General features: G+C 41.4%; 1 protein-coding gene across 3 annotated transcripts in view; it reads left to right on the top strand.

Moving 5' to 3' along the window:
- TRAF5 (TNF receptor associated factor 5) overlaps positions 1-16825 on the top strand; it is a 30516-nt gene extending 13691 nt beyond the window's left edge. For all 3 annotated transcript variants that reach the window (XM_053383252.1, XM_053383251.1, XM_053383253.1), the window contains exons 2-11: positions 5248-5475; positions 7419-7476; positions 8690-8791; positions 10511-10675; positions 11327-11404; positions 11746-11820; positions 12094-12186; positions 14109-14249; positions 15284-15452; positions 16158-16825. In XM_053383252.1, coding sequence (XP_053239227.1) covers positions 5252-5475; positions 7419-7476; positions 8690-8791; positions 10511-10675; positions 11327-11404; positions 11746-11820; positions 12094-12186; positions 14109-14249; positions 15284-15452; positions 16158-16735 — 1683 coding nt within the window. In that variant the 5' untranslated portion in view covers positions 5248-5251 and the 3' untranslated portion in view covers positions 16736-16825. The remainder of the gene's footprint in view (positions 1-5247; positions 5476-7418; positions 7477-8689; positions 8792-10510; positions 10676-11326; positions 11405-11745; positions 11821-12093; positions 12187-14108; positions 14250-15283; positions 15453-16157) is intronic.
- Positions 16826-17072: the final 247 nt, after the last annotated feature.

Here is a 17072-nt window from a genome sequence, read left to right as displayed (position 1 = left end):
GCTACATTTACTTTTTGACTTCTTACAAAGTTAAAACACCATTCTCTCTAGACTTCATACCATGATATTGGGGTCTCTATTATCCCTTTCAGGCTGATTGTGTGCCCTTGTCATTCTTTAAAAACAAAGACTATTGTTGAATACTATTTTTGTAATTCGCACCTGACGGTTGTTCAGAAATCCACATGTTCTTGATTTCACATCTGTGCCAGTAATCATTTCCACCTCCGTCCTTACTTATGTAGCACACTGTGTGCAAACCGAGTCTTGTCTGTTTCCTTCCTATTTCCTTTGATTAAAGTCTGCAAGCCACTGATAGCAGTAGGATACATTGAAAGGTAAACAACTTAAATGATTACTACCTGTTTCTCATTTGTCCAGATTTATTGGACCCAGACCCTGTTTAATCCCTGGGGCTTTCCCTGGGGCTCTTCTCAGAAGAGGAGACATTTATTGGCAGTGTGCCTAGATATGAATTTTTTTAAAAGGTTTCCCATGAAGTGCTTCGCTGTGGGTGAAATTGACTGGGACAGCAGTTCTCAATCTTTTTTTCCCCGTGGACCTCTTGGAAATTGCTGTGTGCCTTGGTGAATCACTTAAAGCTTTTGTCTTCAATGCCAGCATCATCAGCAAACCAGCAACATATTATGAGAATTGCAGGGTCTAGGCCAGGATGCTGAAAAGAGATATTTAGAGGAAATTGATAGACTGCACTACTGCTGTATTATGAAAATGATCTCTCTCGATGCCGACACCGCCCGCCCCCCTCCCCCAGATGGTGCAAAAAAGGATCATGGGACCTATCTAGCCTCTTCTATAAATCCAGCCCAGCAGTGGTCAAAACTTCCTGAGATCTCCATTGTCAGAAAAGAAAAGAGCAGGGACAAGGATGGATTTACCTGACAGTTATAGTGACCACTGTTCACTATAGCACCTTGCCCTAAACTAGGAGGAGAGTGACTAGAGGTGCCTTTTCAAAACAAGGAATACTAGGGAAACCTTTGAACCTGGAAGGAAAAGATTATTGGCAGATTGACTTGCAGAAACAAATTTTCTTTTGGGCCTGCCTAAATCGACGGAGTGAGCTCCCGTTGCTCGGTCCCTGCTCCTGCTAATCTAGCAGTTCGAAAGCACGTCAAAGTGCAAGTAGATAAATAGGTACTGCTCCGGCAAGAAGGTAAACGGCGTTTCCGTGCGCTGCTCTGGTTCTCCAGAAGCGGCTCAGTCATGCTGGCCACATGACCCGGAAGCTGTACGCCGGTTCCCTCGGCCAATAAAGCGAGATGAGCGCCGCAACCCCAGAGTCGGCCACGACTGGACCTAATGGTCAGGGGTCCCTTTACCTTTAAATGCTTAGTACAAAAATTCCTTGGAGGCTTGCTAAAGCAATACAAACTTTTGCACAAGTCCACCTTTTCTGAATTCTCATGCCATCGCCATCTTTTCGTTCTAACTTTTTAATGGTGCTTTTCTTCAACTTTATTTTTTTAATTCTGCAAGTAGCACTTGCTGTTTACTACTCTGAGTTCATGGGGAAAGTGGATTATCAATTTATTCATTTTAAAATCAGTGTAATGACGACTACTCTTATGTAACTGAGAATAATACAAAAGTGACAAGCATATCAAAATAATTGTGGGTTGCTTTTTTAAAAAAAAAACCAACCCCCACACAATTTAATACAATAATGCAATGCCTCCTTTACAGAAGTATCATAGCACCTCAATGTAGGAATTTACTTACAGGATTGTCCTCTTACCCTACTTAGAGAATAACTCTAAAGCCAACAGAGAAACATGTGGATTCCCATTAACAAAAACACTTGTCTGATTTACCTGGCCTGCAGTAGAAGGGGCAATTGCATGCATGACACCACACACTGAGGTGCAATTCAAATGCATGGCAGATTGCTCATATGACAACTTTGCCAAATCACTGTTTGCTGGATTAGTGGTACACTAGGTGCTAATTTTGATTTGTGTGTCTGAACCATATGAAAGATGCAATTAAAAAAACAACAGTTATTCTTCCCTTGGGAAATCATGATTTCAAAAATATATAATTATTGGCAATGAAGACGTAGTCCCCTGGTTTTCATTAGTCCAAACCTTTACTTAGGATAGTAAACCCAGTTTATATTCTGCCAGTTTGAATATGTTCAGGGCTGCCACTGCAAATTTCTCTTTCATATCTTTGAAAAAAAAAAAAGATAAAGGTAAAAGACTTGTGGACGGTTAAGTCCAGTCAAAGGTGACTATGTGGTTGCGGCACTCATCTCGCTTTCAGGCCGAGGGAGCTGGTGTTTGTCCACAGACAGCTTTCCGGGTCACGTGGCCAGCAGGACTAACCCGCTTCTGGTGCAACAGAACACAGTGACAGAAGCCAGAGCGCACAGAAATGGCATTTACCTTCTCACCGCAGTGGTACCTATTTATCTACTTGCACTGGCGTGCTTTCAAGTTCACTCCGTCGCAAGCCCAAGAGGCTCAGTGGTTTAGACCACAGCGTCACCCGCATCCCTATATCTTTGTACCACCCTTGAGTTGTGTAGGAAGGAACGCTCTCACCCTTCCAGTCATCCACACGTTTCGCTTGCTCTGTGCTGTCCCTTTTTGACACAGTAAAATTCACATAAAAGACAAAAATATCCTGTTTTCAGATTCTCAGCAATCAAGTTATTTTAGAATAAAGGCACACCAAATTTCAGCATTCTGCCTGTGCAAGTTTCTTAACAGTTTTGACATTTCCAAGAATGAGTCATTCCTAAATATCTTCAGTATGTTCAGCTGTTATGGAAGGCACCACAGATTGTCAGGCTGTGCACACTTACCCGGAAGAAAACCCCCGTAAGCACACTGGGGTTGACTTTGGAGTAAATGTGCATATGATTATATGGTAAGTTTTTGAATGCTGTATATGCTCAACTCCCAATTAAGTGCAAGTTCCTTGCATTTCTATAAAAGGTTTTTAATGTATATATAACAAAAGGAAACAAAAACTGAAATAACAAAAACTGAGAAGTCCTTACATAAAAGAAAACAAAAACTGCAGTAATTGGAGCAAGAAAATGTTTTCTTATGTTGGTATGTTCTCTCATCTTAAACTCTGTGCACAACTCTTATGGGAATACTTAATACCATCATTAATTTAAAAATGTAGCTCCAACGTGAAGCTCCTTTTTAGGAGCTGCGGAGCTCTTGATTTCCATGTCTCTAATGTCTCTAAATATGCAAGAACTCAAGAACCACTTCTGCTGTTTTTGTAAATAACACGCATCTTGTTTGTTACAATATGGAAATCACAGACATGGGGAGCAGAAAAGAAGAAAGAAGCACTAATTGGTATTAACCTTTAGAAAAACAGCAGCAAATTAGGGAGTGCTGGGGAAAAAACAATAAAGCCAAAGCAAATGCTGTACATTATATTATTTGTTCCTATTTAGCTTGTGTAAAAATGCACGTTTTGAATTTAGCCATAATCATGTTAAAACAATGCAGTGCTTTAAACATGAAGCATTCTTAATATGCAGTGTCCCTACAGCAGTTTGCTTTAATTCATATTGGGGAAAGGTAATTAGACTCTGGATTTTTAATGAGGCATTCAAAGGAATAATTAGCAGTGTTCCTCAACCCTTAAAAAAAAAAGAGAATTTAAATTTGCCCTTTAAAAAAAGCCTTACTTTTGTTTGTAGGTCTAGTGCTGTGTGGTTGTTTTTTTTGCAATGGTGATCACATTATGGGTGTTTTTAGCTTCCTGGGCTGTGCAAAGGCTAATCAAAGGCATTTAGCATATAAACTGAACTGCACCAAATGTTTTCCTCTGCAGGTTTATTTAGCAACCTCAACCAATCGAGTACCTAAAGCTTGGCAAGCTGTCCATCGAACCCCCAAACACAACTGCACCTGATTTGTAGCATAAAATGTTTCTTAATTGACCTGAACACACAGGCTACCATGCTACTTCTCTGGAGTAATTAGGTAACATGTTTAGGCTTTTTTTTTGTTATTTTCTGAAGGTGTCTGTTAAGCCTGAGATGGATTTTTGCAAAGGAAAATCCCTGTTCATTTCCTTCAGGCAGAAAACGCAAGGAGGAGGAGTGGCCTGGGAGTTACTTGGGAGTCAGCTTGCTATTTGCTGAAGGGGAAAAGTCCCTTACTCCCTTCCAGCCTTATACCTCGGGTTAGGTACTTAATTCGTTCCGGAGGTCCGTACTTAACCTGAAACTGTTCTTAACCTGAAGCACCACTTTAGCTAATGGGGGCCTCCTGCTGCTGCCGCGCCACCGGAGCACGGTTTTTGTTCTCATCCTGAAGCAAAGTTCTTAACCTGAAGCACTATTTCTGGGTTAGTAGAGTCTGTAACCTGAAGCGTATGTAACCTGAAGCATATGTAACCCGAGGCATATGTAACCCGAGGTACCACTGTATTTCTTCACAGTAGGAGCATAGGAAGCTGTGTTACACTGAGTCAGTCTGTTGGTCCATCTCATAGAATCATAGATTCTGTGCTCGGTGTGTGTTTACATATGCAGACTAGTGACTCTCCGGGCAAAGAGGAAATCTCCACCCCTACCTAGAGTTGCTGGAGATGGATCTCAGGACCGCCTGTGTGCAAAACAGATGCTCTTCCACTGGACTTGCTTCCTTTCCCCTAAATGAGGAAGTCTCATTAAGGAATACCGGCAACCTACAACCCGGCTAATGTAGAAGCTGAGAGCGTGAGCTGTGCAGTCCCATTCAAATCTCATCTCTGAGGTGCCCAGTCCCTGTCAATGTTGAATGACATTTTAAGAAGATAGTGATGTAGAACAGTGTCTGTGTGGTGTGTTTTTTAAGAACCACTTGTGTGAGGAAAGTTAAATGCCATATGTTACGACTTGGGTTTGAGGCAGGAAACGTATAAAAGTATAAGCATAGAGCATTTGCTTCCTGTCTTACACATTTGAACTTTGTGTCCTTTGAACGCAAACTGAAGAAAATGTGCATATGTATACACACACACACACACCCTGCTAATGTCTGAGTGATACTGTAAAACATACACCCTGGGAGAATAAATTAGTTCAGACCCATTCAAATATAGGCAAGGATTAAGGACCACAGAAATCAAAGAGGGTGTGCTTCCTTTCCCCTCATGACTGTACATATTGAGCTGTTTGTAGCTCCAAGCCTGATACTCTTGAGATGTGAGGAAAGTATAATGATAGGTTCTCAGCTAGCATCACTCTCTTCATTCTTGTCTTTGTAGCTCTATGCCCATGGCCGCTGAAGACCTTGCAGGCAACTTAGCAAATCTCTACATTCGGCAGAATTCTACCAGTGCCATTTCCTTAGACTTTGAGCCTAATGCCGACTATCAGTTTGTGGAAATCGTAGAAGAACGATACAAATGTGCCTATTGCCACCTGGTACTTCACAATCCTCACCAGACGGGATGTGGGCACAGATTTTGCCAGCGTTGCATAGTCTCTCTGAGGTAAGAAATGTCCCTTCCTTCTCTTAACATTCAGATCCAAACCCTCCCTTTCCATCCCTGAAAACTATGTAAATTGTGTTTGTGTGAGGGCTGGGGAACAGGATTCCATTTTGGGAGACCATTTTGGCAGGCGAGTAGTGCTGCCCACCTGTCAGTCACCTGGCAGCACCATAATGTCAGGTGACCCAACTTCAAAGGAAATAATCATGTGCTCCTGATTCTTCCTCTGCCAGAAAGCTTGAACTCAAGCTGTGCTTCAAAGGAAGATCCCTACTGCAAAAGCAGTGTTTGCAGCCACAAACTCTGGATCGGCTACACTCAGGAATTCCTAAGTGAATTGGATCCCAGCATTATGTTGGGTGTGGGCTGATAGGTGTGGCTTGGGGAAACAGATTTAAGGGCCAAATGAGGACCCCAGCCAAGCCTAATTATTCCTGCAACTCCACAAGCAATGTGAACAGCACATTACTATAATCCTAAGGTGTGTTAATTTTCCTCTTGCTTTAGTCAACACATTTTCCCAGGGCAACTTTTAAAAATTTTTGTGGACCTCTGAGGCATGAACAGTGCAATATTAAAACATTCTGAAATCCCGTTGACTTCAGTGGAGGCCCTTTAAACACATACTTTGCTCCTCAGTAAAATGAATGGGGATTGGATACACTTTTATCTGGTTCACGTCCATATGTTAGATGCGTTGTGATCTTAAATAAGGCTTATTATTGCAGCTTCCCTAGAAGCTGGTGGGTTTTTCTTTCTGGGAAGTCCCTCTTTCCAACACTTGAAAAATTATAGCAGTAGTATTAAAGTGCTACAGGCTTGGTGTGACTTTGCCATAGAGAAGAGATGTAGAAAAATTTAAAAACGAAACTTTAACTCTGTCTTGTAAAAGCACCCTTTTGATTCACCTAAGTTTCACTTCAGAGTCATACTGGTTTCTTCCTTTCTGAAATGCCTGCACAGTTACTTTCTAGAGTGAAATTGAGATGCTGTAATTCTAAAGTGTCACTTAACCATTCAATCACACGCTTGTCTACTTGGAAGTAATTCCCATTTGTTTCCGTTAAGCTTACTCCCAAGATAACGGGGTATGGGATGTCAGCCTAATGCTGCACGACTGTGCACATTTACATGGAAGTAAGAACCTCTGAGCACTAAAAAAATATGCATAGGATTGTGTTGTGTGGGTTTTAAGACTTATTGATGAGAAAGAAATAATTGACGTACCATGCCCTGGGATCACTAGTGTGGTGTAGGGCAGGTTTAAATGAAATAAATAAGAAGCAGCCCTTGCTTAATGACTGACTAGTTTCCTTTGTTTATATCTGATCTATAACATAGTTTAACACTGGGTGGGGAGCCTGCAGCCTTCCATATGTTGTTCTCCTACAATTCCCATCATTCCTGACCACTGCCCATGCTGGCTAGGGTTGTTGAGAATCCAGCAACATCAAGAGAACCACGGGCTCCCCACCCTTGTTTAACAGGACTGCTTTGATACTATTTAGATTTTTATTCAGTTTTTCCTCTTCTGCACAGTTCTTAGCATTTTTATGTGCTCTCAATTTATGTGACGGTTATTACTTAATGCTCAGTTAAACTACTTGTTAGGTTGCCGGCTTTGTTAATTTAATTTCCTCTTGCAATTTCCCTTTAGCTCTCTGTACGGTAACATGACAGCGGGACTCCAATTTAAAGAGGTGCTGCGAGTGTAGCCAACAGACTCTAGAATCATTTAAAATGGGTGAGGAGGACATTTTTGAGAAAAGGGTATGCTGAAATCGGCACCGGTCTAATATGCAGCAAGATGAGGGATCTTAAAAATAATTCTTTTGTTCAGATAAAACTGGAATTTAATGGGCCAGCTATAATAGGCATATAATTTTGATCCTTTCCCCAGAGCAGATTTTTTAAAAACCAAATATAACCTCTGATCTCTTTAGAGAACTGAATGCTGTACCCACCTGTCCTGTGGACAAAGAAGTAATAAAACTACATGAAGTAAGAAAATAATTTCTGTTTACATTCTTTGGAGTGTGCGGGGAGTCAATTGATTCAGCAGTTTTGTGTGCAGTATTATTTGAATGTACGTGAAGAATCTATTCAAGCCCAATGAGATTTTTATACCAGAATGTTTAAATAATTTTAATCATCAAAACATGAAGAACAAACTTGGAAATCCAGAACTCTCAGGAATGGCCAGATCTTTCCCCCCTCCTACCCGTGTTTTTAGGGGAAAGTGAGTTTTACAATTGTGAAGCAAGTTTATGGCTTCCTACCAGCCCTTCCTGTTAAGATTTCACATCATGCTAACACAGTCAAGAGCCTTTGGGCTGATCTTTATGATCCTGATCTGTATTATGAGGTGAGGCATTTCCTGTAAAATAGATACTATCTCAAGCCATTTAGGGTTTGTAGCTCAAAGCCACCACTTTGACCTCATGCCTAGAAAATAAAACTGCAACTACTGCAGGGGTGGAAAAATTATCTGTTCGTTCAGTTTATTTCCTGCCCTTTATCCATGGTGGCAAACACATCAGTGATCATAAATTTTGAAATCGGCTTAAAACATTCTGGAAACCAGTGATTTTCAGGATTGACAGGTGCCTGGGTAAATAGGAACGTTTTAAAAACTTCTCCTAAGTCATCAGTCGGGGAGAGAAGCGCACCTGAACAGGGAGGGCAATTCTACAAATGGGAAACTGACACTGAAATGGCCCTGTCACAGGTCAGCAGCATCTGACCTCCAGCGGCACCCCCAAAAAGGCCTCCCCTGCCAATTGTGGGGTCTGAGTAATGGAAGGCTGCTGTCCTTGACCCACCTCCACAATAGGGCAGTTGCAGGTTGGAGAGAACTCAAAGACAACAAACCTGAATAACAGAGAAGATGGAGCTGTGTATGGAACTTGGGGTGGATATTCTGTGTGTTGGGAGGAGAGCTGAGATTCTTCACCAGCGTAATCCTTCCTGTTCAAGGGGTTTGTTTGATATAATTTATGCTCATCTGATGCCTAGTTACTCTCTCTCCTCTAGACCCTTCAAGCACTTGAAACTAGCATTAACCTCACTCCCCAAACGTCAACACTGGAAACTTGTTTATCACATAATTTCCTCTGTAGCAAGACTGGCTTTTCATTAAGTTTTAAAAGATTATAGTGAATTATGGACCTTCTGCGTGTGCTTTGAAATAAGCTTTTATACTCTTTTTATTTAGGTTTTCAAAGACAATTGCTGTAAAAGGGAAGTTCTCAATTTGCAAGTGTTTTGCAGAAATTCACCAGCCTGTAATGCGAAAACGTCTCTGGGGCGATATCAGGTTTGCATTCCTCAACGCTTAATATCAATTGAGCCAAGTTTTGATGTCTTTCTGCCTTTGTGAAGCAATTGCACTTATTACTAAAGCTACTCCGCCCCTTTTCTTTTTTAATATACTTTTTAAAACATAATATATATTTTCCCATTATGAGTATGAGAAGTATCAGCCTGTGTGGGTGGGAATGCACTGCAAATAAAAGACTTGATATTGCATTGCTCTTAAACCTCTTGTTTTACTCACTGGAACCTCAGTTTTTTTCTCTCTCTCCCTGTTAAATAGATCTCCTGTGGTTGTGGAAAAAAGGCAGGCCGTTGGCTTTGACCCTGCCAAATGTGTACTGAGGGCATAGGAGGGTGGGTGGGGGAGCATGAAGCACCTGTATTCTTCCCATCCAATCCCTGCAAGTTCAAGGTGAATAGTGCAGCTTCCGTGATCTTACCACGTGATGTTATGCACATGGATTTATAAATCAGGCAGCAGTGAGCAAGAACATTGAATGCAAATAATTTAACTTGTCTACCCACAGCTTATTTATTTCATTTATAAGCCACCTTCCCACACCCCCCAAGATGCTCAAGGTGGTGTAAATGGTACACACACACACACACACACACACACACACACACCATTTTATCCATTTGTGCATTAAATTTGTGTGTTCTTCTCAAAAGGGAAGGAACAGAAAAGAAACTTGTCTTAATTGCGCCAGACATGCTTTATATTGGCATTTGGGGCATCTAAAAGGGGGGGGCTTCTTTACAGCAGAGTGTAAAAGCCTAGGAACATGCCTAGGTAGAAACCAATGTGGTCTTTAGGCAAACGTTTTGTAGGCAGAGGTGGAAGGGACGCTGAGGGTCATCTAGTCCAGCCCCTGCAATATAGGAATCTCAGCTTAGAATAATGGATATAGAATAATACAGTCTATAGAATAATGGAATAATAACCCTCTGGGGCAGATTTGGGGACAGCACAGGGGGAGAAGAAGGAGGAAATTAAGTAGATGAATACATCAGAAGCTGCCTTATATTGAGCCAGTCCATTGGTCCATGTAGCCCAGTACTGTCCACCCTGGCTGGCAGCAGCTCTCCAGGGTTTCAGACAGACAGGGGTTCCTCCCAGCCCAACCAGGAAATCCCAGGGATTGAACTCGGGACCTTCTGTATACAAGATGGATGCTCTACCCCAGCTTTTCCTGTTGTTATTATTATTAGAATTAGAATTTATCTACCACCCTATACCCGGAGGTCTCAGGGCGGTTCACAGAATAAAATCAAAATATAAAACCACAAAATACATAATCAAAATAAAAACAACCCAATAACCCCCCCAAAAAAACCCCACATTTTAAAAGGGCATAGTAGAAGGAAGCAGGACTCTGAAACCAACAACAACAACTACAGAATAAGGATTTGTGCATGGCAATGGAAAAGGAAAAGGAAAAGGCAGAGGCTTATGGAGGAAGAGAGAGATGTGACTGTCCCACAACAAATGTTTTATTGAGAAGCTGTGGCTCACTGCATTGCCCCATGATTGTGCGCCCAAAGGTGCAAGAAACCAACAGAATATAGGCACAATGTTGTAGACTATGGGGTTTTTAGAGAGACATCTGACCTTCCTTGCAGATCCCAAAATGCGGCATGTTTTATGTGCCTCCTGTACATACTGTGGTGATGTATATGATGCAGGTAATATATGGTAGTACATGGTTCTGCTTTACAGGATCACCTACAACAGTGTTTGTTCGAAAGCGTGCAGTGCACTAATGAAGGATGTTGTGAAAAAGTTATTCGGAAGGATTTGCAAGAACACCTAGGTTTGCAGTGCAGCTATCGGAAGGAACTGTGCCAGTACTGCAAACAGCCTGTGACTTCAATTGATTTAAAGGTAAGATGTTCGTAAAAATGTCTCCAAAACACTGTGGAAAACCCTAAATGTGACTCTTCCCTCTCTATATATGAGCAATCTCATAAATATATATTTATATATTGCTCTCCCTCTTGTTTCTGTCACGGTCTTGAAGAGCTTAAACTACGATGATGACATGCACTTCTGTTTCTCTGTTATATCTGTGTCAGGTGTAGCATTGCAAGTCCCAGGCCGCTGTGGTGTGTTGGGTGCAGGCCAATAAGCTCAGACTGAATTGTCTGTGCATATTTCTAGACATGGGCCATTTATTTTCTATTCCACTGTAGAAGAGAGAGAGATGAGAAGCAATAAATAAATAAATAAAAATCGGGGAGGGACGTAACGACAATAAGTCTGTAATATGCAACAGGTTAGAAATGCCTATCTTATATATGAAAACCACAATCGACTGGAGCATTGTTCATTCCTCCTCTTCCCCCTCCCCCACCCTTGGAGTGATGGAAAGTGCGCAGGAGTGCTTGAAAAAGCACTATTGTTCATTTCAGTTGGACTTGCACTGTCGATTCCTAGTGGATGGTCAACACGATTGCTTCTGCCTTTTGGTTTTGTGTTAAGTAGAGCCAACCTCTTCATTTCTCTTGAATAACAGATTTCCCAATGTGTTTTCAGACTCACGAGAGAACAGATTGTCCCGATTATCCCTTGATTTGTCCCCATGGCTGCCCACAGATAATTCTGACAAAAGAGGTACAATGTTATTTTCATTGCATTGCAAGATAACAGTGTTGTTGAGAGAAGAGCAAAATAGTCCCTAGTTGTTGCTAGCCTCTGCATGTGGCAGTACGAGTTGCCGCCCTTCTTTGTGTTAGTAATTATGTGACATTGCCATCCATGCATAATGTAAGAGCACAAAGTAGCATCTGTGGACTGCTTTGTTATTGTCATTGTACATGACTAGATTTGGTGACGATGCAGAGAATGTAATCTAGTTCCTTTTTGTACTTCTTTTGCAGAAAATAAAGGTCATAACGCACAAACCTTCTTCACCTATAATTAATGTGTGCTTTAAAACTTGTTAATATTTGCAGGTAGAAGAGCATGTCGTAATATGTCCGGAGGTGAAAATTGATTGTCCTTATAAAAAGTATGGCTGTTCTACAAAGGTATTGTAATGTAATCATCCATGGTCCTACAGTAGATGCTAATTCTCCAAAGCACAAAAGGGCATTAGCTAACCAATGTCTCTTTCTGCTTCATCCTCCTTTTTTTGTTCCTCTGGTTTAATTATTTCAAAATATCCCTGCTGAGATTTTCCCCTTGTTACATTTTGTTTTGTTTTTGTTTTTGTTTTTGCTTTAGAATGATTTTAAATCTGTTTAGTTTATAATGTGTCAGGTTAGCTTTGTTCTCACTACATGTTTATATTCTCATTTTAGATTAAAAGAGGAAAACTTTCAGAACATGAGAATATGTACTTGAGAGAACATATGCTTCAAATCTTAGATAAGAACTCAAAGCTGGAAGATCAGGTATAGCATGGCATTTCCTCCCAAACCCTTCAGCTTCTAAGTGGAAACAAGCGACAATTCTAAAAATTCAAAGAGGTTCAAAAGAGGCTAAACTTCCCTTAGTTCCACAAGTGTCTTACACATGTACTTGTGCAATTTGCTAATTTTGGAGAAATTACTATTGCTTGTGAGATCTTTATTGGAGACAATTGTCCACACACACAGTAGCTAGTGGGGGGGGGACCACACATCCACACCACTTTTATATACCCTCATTACAGATTCACAGTAGCACTTTGCAGAAAAGAGTATGCAAATTAGCCAGAAGGTAATTTGCCTCAAGTACTTTTTCATGTAGCAAACTAGAAGGAAGGATGAGGTTTGGTCGAAAGTATAGATGCAGACGAAAGTCTGGAGCCCTGGGCAAAAAAATGTTGCTAATTCAGAATCTGTAGCTTGACAGTTATCTTTTTTTATTATTACATGCAAAAAGTCCCCTTCTCCCCCTTTGAAGGCCCCTTCCCTTTGCATTTCCATATGATTGCAGTATTGTTGTTATTACGTTAAGGTCTGGGTACAGTGAAAGCTTTTGTATGAAGAAAGGGCAAGTAGTAACACTAATCTTCCATGTATCTGCTTCAGGTTATTTCTGCAGTGCTTTTGGCACCCTTATTGTTCTCTGAAGGGTGTTTATGTGTTAGGGGCCATTTGGTACCTTCCAACATTTATAATGTGTGGTGATCCTTCATTTGAATAAGATGAACTTTAGAAAGTCGGCTTGAAAAGAGGAAAGCATGTTTCAGTTCCTCATGCCATGTTAAAACTGTTGTGTGTGTGCGTGAGTGTGTGTTCTACAGAAAGTCACTGTGAGGTTAGGTATCACTTTTCTTATGAAAGAAAAATCTTCTGAATCTAGCAGCATGGTACTCATCGATGCATATTTAAACCACACCCTAGAAACAATGGGTTTTGATTGTTGGCTACTACTTTTTCTGTTGCTATTGATGTGTATAGTATGCATCAGTGGCGGGGGGGGGGGAATTGTACACACTGTAAACTTTCCAGGATGTCCTTGTTGGCATGTGTCTGCCTTGGGAGACAATGGAGGAGTGTGCCTTCGTGGGTGAAGTCAAACTGTGGGAGAGTTACAGTGCCTGCTGTGGCTGTAGAAACTGATGCAGGACAGACATGTTTTGTTGCAGCTGAGGCAAAATCAATCTGTCACAGTCCTAGGCAGTGGACAAAAACAGAGAGATTGTTAAGCCTCTGATGGGGTACCATACTTGGTTGTTGGGTCTGTGTGGATCACAAGTTAAAAACTGACCCAGTCGAAAGTGATTGTGGGAATTATCCTTGGGCTGTTACTTAGCTTGTCCATCTCTTAACAGCTGAGCAAACCCCCTGGGTGGTATTCAGTGTTATTAGCTCTGTTCTGAGTTAGACATGACTAACATGGGTCTTAGGGACGCGGGTGGTGCTGTGGGTTAAACCACAGACCTAGGACTTGCTGATTAGAAGGTCGGCGGTTCGAATCTCCACGATGCGGTGAGCTCCCGTTGCTCGGTCCCTGCTCCTGCCAACCTAGCATTTCGAAAGCGCGTCAAAGTGCAAGTAGATAAATTACCTTCCGGCGGGAAGGTAAACAGCGTTTCCGTGTGCTGCTCTGGTTTGCCAGAAGCGGCTTAATCATGCTGGCCACATGACCCGGAAGCTGTACGCCGGCTCCCTCGGCCAATAAAGCAAGATGAGCACCGCAACCCCAGAGTCGGTCACGACTGGACCTAATGGTCAGGGGTCCCTTTACCTTTACCTTTAACATGGGTCTACTTTGAGCATTAGCTGAAAATAACCCTTGTTTCATTATTCAGTTGTTGTTTTTATCAGTTTTTGTGTCTTTTTAAAAATAAAATGTTAAATTTACACCTTCACATTTCATTTTGTAGATATCCGACCTTTATAACAATCTTGAACACAAAGAGAGAAAAATACAGCAGCTAGCAGACACGATTAAGAAGTGTGAGAGAGATTTCAGGCAGTTTACACAGCTGTACGGTAAAAATAGCAACTTACTGGCAAGCACTCAGGTAATCCCACCCTCCTTCCTAACAGGGTTACTGCTTCAAAGAAAACACAACAGTATCTATGTGGAGATACTGCCTGCCCTATGCTAGATTCAGCTTAAAATGTGAGGTTTTCTGGCTCTGCTTAACCTGGGCTTCACTTCCATTTTGTTTTCATAGTTCATTCACATGCTGAAAGCGAAAATGGATTCCCAGCCCTCTGTGCTTTCAGATTGCACATGTGTGCTGATTGTGGCCTGCATGCATTGGGTGAAACCCACATAACTGAGATACAAAATTGAAGTTTGCATTCTCATGATAAAAACAATTATTTATGCAGCTCCATAAGTGAGCATAAACATTGGAGACTTGTGGTACATTAAGGACTTATGATATAATACATTTGTTAAGTTTTGCAAACTATGGTCCACCCAATGAAATGTTTTCCTGATTAGCATATATTCATTTTCCTGTGGGGAGATGAACTGCAAACAGTGAAGTCAGAAAGAAATGAAATGCAGAAAAGTACAGTTTGGGATATGTAACTTGAGAATTCCATAAACCAACAAAATAACAAGTGTAAATCTCCAAGAACCTCCCAATCTAAATTTTAGCAATGGGGTGGAAGAAGGGCACTAGGAACAACCACTTTGTTAAAGATATACCATGGCATGGTTCTAAAGCAGAAGGGTTAAAACTGTCACAACAGTTGAGATTGCAGTGAGGAAGGAAGGAAATATCCTGAAACCATTGGCAAAGATCATTGCTGCAGACATAACATCAACCATGAAATGTGGGAGTAAACAAAGAGGACCAGGGGATAGGAAATTATTTGTGCAAGACAAAGCCATTGGAGTTTTTCGCCTCGCGCAATTGAGATCGTGACGACAGACGATTTATGATCCTAACTGAAAAGAAACCTTTGGAAAAACTCGAAGGAGGGAAATGCAGTCAATGATAGACTTTAATAAACAATTTGTAATACTAGTTTGTCGTCTTCAATTTTATTTTAAAATTGCATGTCTTCTCCCTTCTCTCTCATCCCCATATCACTGAAGACTTTGGCAATTCACATTGATAAATCTGCCTGCCTGGAAACACAAGTCAGACAGCTGGTGCAGATGGCAAATCAGCAGCAGAGTAAATTCAGCCTGAGACCACTTCTGGAGACCATTGATAATATAAAGCAAAAGGTTGCTTTCCTGGAGTCATACGAGCAGCGTTTAGGTACCTTGGGGATTCTTCTCTTCCTAAAGTGTTTTGGTGTTATGGGGGTGGTAAGCTAGTTTAGTTTACTTAATATCTAAAATTCTAAATGCCATTGAGGGGAGTTGAGGCTTTTACAAGTTCATTCATGTACTTTTCTCAGCAAACCACATGGCTACCTAGTGGCACACTGGTCTCCTGCTTTCCCTATGTGTTCTCCTTTGGTTCTAGAGAGCCAATGCTTAAATGGTTATTTTGCTGGTCTTTTTTGGGGAGGGGAGGTTAAGCATGGAAGGGGTTGTGCGCTTCCTCTTTTAAGTTTTTTTTTACAAGAGGTTTGCATGTCAAAGAGTTTAGAATCCAAATCCATGTATCCTACTAAAAACGGACAGACCACTGACTTCAGCGTTGCCCCCAATCTGCAGAAAAAGTAGGTTGCAACACAAGGAATGGAGCTGTTAGTGCCAGACTCTGAACAGTTGCTCTGGATCAGTGATGGCCAAACTTAGCCCTCCAACTGTTTTGGGACTACAATTCCCATCATCCCTGACCACTGGTCCTGTTAGCTAGGGATGATGGGAGTTGTAGTCCCAAAACAGCTGGAGGGCCAAGTTTGGCCCTCACTGCTCTAGATAGATGTTAAATATGTAAAAATGATGCCTAATACAAACTCTGTAAGTGTCTGTATGTAACCCTCTCTTATCTCCCCACATTTCTTTCTCTTAGTTGTTCTGGAAGACTTGTCCAACCAACATGATGTCCACCTCAGTATCCACAGGGCACAACTTAACAAAAACGAAGAACGGTTTAAACTTCTAGAAGGGACAAGTTACAATGGGAAACTGATCTGGAAAATTGTCGACTACAAGATGAAGAAAAAAGAGGCTATGGAAGGACTCTGTCCCTCTGTAGTCAGCCAGCCTTTTTACACCAGCCGCTGTGGGTACAGGTTGTCTGCCAGAGCATACCTGAATGGGGATGGTTCAGGAAAGGGCACTCACGTTTCCTTGTACTTTGTAGTGATGAGAGGGGAGTTTGATTCGTTGTTACCATGGCCTTTCAAGCAAAAGGTCACACTTATGCTTCTGGACCAAAGTGGGAAGAAACATCACATAACAGAAACCTTTAAAGCCGACCCTCACAGCAGCAGCTTCAAGAGACCTGAAGGAGAGATGAATGTTGCCTCCGGGTGTCCTCGGTTTGTTGCACATACTGTGCTCGAAAATGCAAAGAATACATACATCAGAGATGATACACTCTTCCTGAAAGTAGTGGTGGATCTAACTGACCTCGAGGAATTATGAGAGAACTTGGAAGAGAACTGTTAAAGGCGATGGCTTGGTGATTTAACTGGATTGCTTTCAGACAACAGAAAAAAGCTGCTATTCACTCTGCTGACCTACTTTTGTATTCTTTTTTGATAGTTTTGACTACTTCTTTGGTACTTTTTCAACTTGCATTAAGAAAACTGGTCAAGTCTCTAATGAGGTGAATTTGAAGCATATAGCAAAACTTGGTATTTGAGTTTTTTTATGTCTGAAAAGCTCTTAACTGAGTCATTATATATCTCAGGAGACACATTATCAGGTAATACTACAGCAGAATATTCCAAAACCCAAATGCAGGTCCATCAGTTCTGCT

The sequence above is a fragment of the Podarcis raffonei genome, chromosome 3 (assembly GCF_027172205.1).
Source record: "Podarcis raffonei isolate rPodRaf1 chromosome 3, rPodRaf1.pri, whole genome shotgun sequence".
Lineage (NCBI taxonomy): Eukaryota > Metazoa > Chordata > Lepidosauria > Squamata > Lacertidae > Podarcis > Podarcis raffonei.
The sequence above is the reverse complement of the archived record's forward strand: the minus strand, read 5'-3'. Positions and strand labels throughout refer to the sequence as shown.